Source organism: Argentina silus, assembly GCF_951799395.1.
Source record: "Argentina silus genome assembly, chromosome: 11".
In the NCBI taxonomy this organism is placed as follows: domain Eukaryota; kingdom Metazoa; phylum Chordata; class Actinopteri; order Argentiniformes; family Argentinidae; genus Argentina; species Argentina silus.
This window is the reverse complement of record NC_139665.1, coordinates 1216383-1222269: the sequence shown is the minus strand read 5'-3', so window position 1 is coordinate 1222269 and position 5887 is coordinate 1216383. Positions and strand designations below refer to the sequence as shown.

Genomic DNA, 5887 nt, shown 5'->3' with positions numbered 1-5887 from the left:
GGAAGGGGGAGGGAGGGTAGGTCAGGGGGAGGGGGAGGGTGGGTGAGGGTGACGGTGGGTCAGGGAGGGTGAGAGAGGGAGGGTGAGGGACAGGGGGGAGGGTGAGGGAGGGGGGGAGGGGGAGGGAGGGAGGGTGGGTGAGGGTGAGGGATGGGGGGTGAGGGAGGGGGGAGGGAGGGAGGGTGGGTGGGTGAGGGTGAGGGTGAGGGAGGGTGAGTTGTGTGTGTTTAGGCATCACTCTCGAAGGTCTGCAGGCGGGTCTTGAGGGAGAGGCTCTGGGGGTAAGTGAGGCCCGTGGAGCGGTAGAAGTCCAGGCCCGTTAGGATCTCCACGTCTCGGACCCGCGCCGTGTGCAGCCTCAGCAGCTCCTCCACCCACAGGGACGCCTCCTCCCAGCTCTGAGACATCACAACCACATCATCATCCACATCATCATCCACATCACATCCACATCATCATCCACATCACAACCACATCATCATCCACATCATCATCCACATCACATCCACATCATCATCCACATCACAACCACATCATCATCCACATCATCATCCACATCATCATCCACATCACAACCACATCATCATCCACATCATCATCCACATCATCATCCACCCATCCATCCATGTAATACCTCATACTGTAATACCTCATACTGTAATACCTCCTACTGTAATACTTCATACTGTAATACCTCATACTGTAATACCTCATACTGTAATACCTCCTACTGTAATACCTCATACTGTAATACCTTATACTGTAATACATCATACTGTAATACCTCATACTGGAATACCTCATACTGGAATACTGTAATACCTCATACTGTAATATCATGCACTGTCTACAATATCATGTATTTTGCACTATGCCACTATCTGGTTAGATGCCAAATTACATTGTCTCAGTACTTGTACTCTGTGCAATGACAATAAAGTTGAATCTAATCTCCTCTAATCTAATCTAATCTAATCTAATCTAATCTAATCTAAGAAAACACTAATGAGGAGTGGATTGCGGTCGTAAAGAGACACTGAGAGATAAACACGGTCATGGTCATGTAGCCTCGTAGACGCAGATGAGCAGTTCCAGCGTTCAGTAAAGGTCATCAGCAGGAAAGTGACGTTGGTCACTCTGTAAACAGTCGCATCACTGACAGACCGGCCGGCGGTGGACAAGGACCTCATACAAACGAGAGAACGGTAACATGCTTGTAAAGTGATCTAAGAATGACAACTAATCTGTCTGGGGACAAACATAGCAAGTTTGTATTGGAAGTGTCGTGGAAATTCTACTAACTATTATCTAAATATGCTGTGAGTTGCTAGGCTCACAAAAATCAACCATGAAGGGTTCACAATGTTCATGAAGAGCTCTTAGAGAACAACACAATGAGGAAACTATAACAATAGCAGAACAACGGCGAGGGGTTATTTCCCCATCAGACTGTCTTATACTAATACAGCAATAAGGAAGAAATTATATCAGAATTTCTCAGTGGTCACCACATACAGATGTACAGCTATGAAATGTAAACCTTCTGATCCAGTTTTCCTGTTTTTCTCCTAAGAATCTACAGCACTAGAAATGAGAATGCTTATGATACAGTGGAACATGTGCAGAACACATGAACAGACAAACAAAGTCATAAGTGCTTCATTAACGTGATTAATGAAAATAATTAAATCTTCTAACTTTGGCTTCTATTTTTCTGGAATGATGGGAACAGCTTTTATTCCAGTCATTACTTCTTGGCACCAAATGTTGCCAATGTCCTCTTCCATCTTCTTCCTCTACTGAACTTACAGTACCAGTCAAAAGTTTGGACACACCTTCTCATTCAATGGTTTTTCTTTATTTTTATTATTTTCTACATTGTAGATTAATATTGAAGACATCAAAACTATGAAGGAACACATATGGAATTATGTAGTAAACAAAAAAGTTTTAAACAAACCAGAATATGTTTTATATTTTAGATTCTTCAAAGTAGCCACCTTTTGCTTTGATGACAGCTTTGCACACTCTTGGCAAGATGTGTCCAAACTTTTGACTGGTACTGTACGTAGACGTCCTGCAGTCTGCTATGTGACCAGGGAGTGGCCTTATCTACTGCTGCCCTTTGACCTGTCTTGCGAGCTCCAACTCCCTCACGTGACGTTGGAGGTTTCACTGGTCTTCCGATGACACATTGTTGTTTGAGACACTTTCTTTGAGGTCTTCTTGAAGACAGTTCAGTTTATCAGCACTATAAAGTCAGCATTGTCAGCAGTCATATTGTTTTATTGTCTTTTTCTATTCCGGTCCAAATTTCACAAGTCAGGCTTTAGATTTCTCGTGACAACAGTTTGCACCAGGGGAGGCTGGTGGAGGTAGAAATCGGAGGACGGGCTCATTGTAATGCACAGAATGGAATGAGGAATGTTATCAAACACACCGCGTTCCTCATTACATTTCATGCATTACAATGAGCCTGTCCTCCGATTTCTACCTCCTCCAGCCTCCCCTGCGACTACAGTACTGTTCCTGGAACATCTAGAGAACCTGACACAATCATGACCCTCTGTCTATCTTCAACCTCTGGACCACCATGCAGTTTCTATTCACATGTGTCCTGTTATGGTTATTTGCACACAGTGGGCGTCCCACTACAGGAACCCCTGAAGGGTCAGTTGGAGGAACAAAGATGTCCAGTACGTCTCTCATATGGGTTAGGGTTAGGGTTAGTACGTCCAGGGTTAGGGTTAGGGTTAGTGTTAGGGTTAGAGAGGGTTAGGGTTAGGGTTAGTACGTATAGTACGTCTCTCATATGCATTTCACACCTAACGCCGTTGTTCTGCGATTATTATTGTTTCCTCATTGTGTTGTTATTATGACATTGCTGCTAATTGACATTGATATTGATATTGATATTGATGTTGTTTGATTGTTGCGTTGTTGAGGAGTTGCTCACCCTAAAGCGTTTCATTACATGGTATCCTGTATATTGTGTAAATGACCATTAAAATTTGATTTGAAATTTAGATTTTTAATTTGATCCCTCTGTTCTCTGAACACCCTAACCCTAACCCTAACCCTAACCCTTACCCTAACCCTAACCCTAACCCTATACGCTGGTGAAGTGGAACATCTCCAGAGACGCGTAAACAAGCACACAGCGCTGTGACACGAACATGACAACACAGATATCTGCCTTTTAAACTTGATCCCACTGTAATGAAACTGAGCAGCTTGAGATACGTATGGGAGGAAGAGCTGCTACCATATAGAGGATTGGGTCAAATAGATGCAGCGCCCCCCGGTGGCCAGAGACTTACATTGCAGCTCTCGTCGTTGTCAGAGCGATGGGGGAGGAGGAAGGAGAAGGCGCTGAGCGGACCGTCACACTGCTCCGCCGTCTGGTTGAGGTCCTGACAGCTGGTCAACGTCACGTAGTAGTGACTGGGAATGGGGGCGGAGTCTCCCGCATACCTGGGGGCACACACACACACACAGTCACACACACACACAGTCACACACACACACAGTCACACACACACAGTCACACACAAACAGTCACACACACACACAATCACACACACACACACACACACAGTCAGTCACACACAGTCAGACACACACACACACACACACACACACACGTGTGCAAGCATGCACACGCACACACACACACACACACACACACACACACACACACACACACACAGTCACACACACACACACACACACACACACATACACACACACACACACACACACGCACACAGTCACACACACACACACACACACACACACACACACACCCAGTCATTAGGTAGTATAAAAACCCACACAGTCACACCCCACGACCTTTGACCTTTCACCCTTACTCTTTGATCTTCTCCGCGTTGTCGCGGAGACCGTCGTAGTTGTGGTCAAAGACGGGACCAGTGACCACGTTGACCCCGTTGGTCTCCTCTGCATACCGCTTCAGGAGAGTTCCCTGGAGGTAGCTCCATATCTCTGGGAGGGGGGGGGGCAGGGAGGGGGGGGGCAGGGAGGGGGGGGGGCAGGGAGGGGGGGCAGGGAGAGGGGGGGGGCAGAGCGGGGGGGCAGGGAGGGGGAGGGCAGGGAGGGGGGGCAGGGAGGAGGGGCAGGGAGGGGGGATAGGGAGGGGGGTTGGAGGTCAGGACATCATCAAAAATATGACTGTTGACAATACTGACTTTATAGTGACTTTATAGTGACTTTATAGTGACTTTATAGTGACTTTATAGTGCTGTGAACTGTTCTTGCAGCTCCACTGCTTTTCTTATAGGAACAGAAACGCTTTCCTGAAACTACAACTGTGTCCTGAAACTACAACTGTGTCCTGAAACTACAACTCCCAAGACAAAGGAACTGTCCTTCAATGTGAGGCTGACCACTCCCTGGCTGCCTTCCAGTCACTCACCCTGCCAAGCGCTTAACGGGCCTGGACTAAGGCTCTCTTGTGTGTGTGTGTGTGTGTGTGTGTGTGTGTGTGTGTGTGTGTGTGTGTGCGTGCGTGTTTGTGTGTGTCTGTGTGTGTGTGTTTGTGTCTGTGTGTGTGTGTGTGTGTGTGTGTGTGTGTGTGTGTGTGTGTGTTTGTGTGTGTATGTGTGCACCTTTGTGTGTGTGTGTGTGTGTGTGTCTGTTTCATGCTGATAAACTGAACGTCTCTCTCCAGAGAGAGGACAATGGGTATCAGGCTGTCCCTTCTCTACCAGACCTGAGGTCATTCCACTGCCCCCCCCTCCAGCACCCCCTCCCGGCCTCCCCCCCGGCCTCCCCCCTGCTCCTCACCCTCTCTTTCTCTCTCTCTTTAACATCATTCATGTAGATCCAGACTAGTATCAGACTAGTATCAGTATCTTTTTCCACATTTTGCCTTATTCTAAAAAAAAATTCCTCATCAACCTACACACAATACCCCATAATGACAAAGCGAAAACAGGTTTTTAGGAATGTTTGCTAATTTATGAAAAAATAAAAAAACGAACTATATGATCATGTCACATATCATAGCTATTTGAAGAAGCCCATAACATTAAACAACTATTTTCCACTGACCAGCAGGACACAGACAGCAGAAACAGAAGGACACTCACTCTTGAAGGCAGGGTACATGGGGACGGTGTTCGTGATCAGTGAGGCGTCGTATCGTGATTGAGGCGACCCGGCCAGCTCTGTCAGTGGAAACAAACCCAGATGTTCATTCTCTCACTGGAAGAACACTTCAGCTCTTATTCATGTCTGTAATGCTACTCCCTTTCACCGCGTCACCCTCACTACCCCCCCTATACTAACCCTACCCCCCCTATACTAACCCTAACCCTACCCCCCTATACTAACCCTAACCCTACCCCCCTATACTAACCCTACCCCCCTATACTAACCCTAACCCTAACCCTAACCCCCCTATACTAACCCTACCCCCCTATACTAACCCTACCCCCCTATACTAACCCTAACCCTAACCCTAACCCCCCTATACTAACCCTACCCCCCTATACTAACCCTACCCCCCTATACTAACCCTAACCCCCCTATACTAACCCTACCCCCCTATACTAACCCTAACCCCCCTATACTAACCCTACCCCCCTATACTAACCCTAACCCCCCTATACTAACCCTACCCCCCTATACTAACCCTAACCCTACCCCCCTATACTAACCCTAACCCTACCCCCCTATACTAACCCTACCCCCCTATACTAACCCTAACCCTAACCCTAACCCTACCCCCCTATACTAACCCTACCCCCCTATACTAACCCTAACCCTAACCCTAACCCCCCTATACTAACCCTAACCCCCTATACTAACCCTAACCCTAACCCTAACCCCCCTATACTAACCCTACCCCCCTATACTAACCCTA

The 5887-nt window shown here is 47.2% G+C and overlaps 1 protein-coding gene across 1 annotated transcript in view; it reads right to left on the bottom strand.

Annotated features, from left to right (window-relative positions):
• Window positions 1–227: 227 nt before the first annotated feature.
• The window catches only part of enpp2l (ectonucleotide pyrophosphatase/phosphodiesterase 2-like), a gene marked incomplete at both ends in the record, with an annotated part of 26655 nt that continues 20995 nt past the window's right edge, over window positions 228–5887 (bottom strand). Inside the window, 4 exons of the mRNA XM_083680523.1 lie at window positions 228–398; window positions 3321–3474; window positions 3873–4005; window positions 5112–5189. Coding sequence (XP_083536649.1) covers window positions 228–398; window positions 3321–3474; window positions 3873–4005; window positions 5112–5189 — 536 coding nt within the window. The remainder of the gene's footprint in view (window positions 399–3320; window positions 3475–3872; window positions 4006–5111; window positions 5190–5887) is intronic.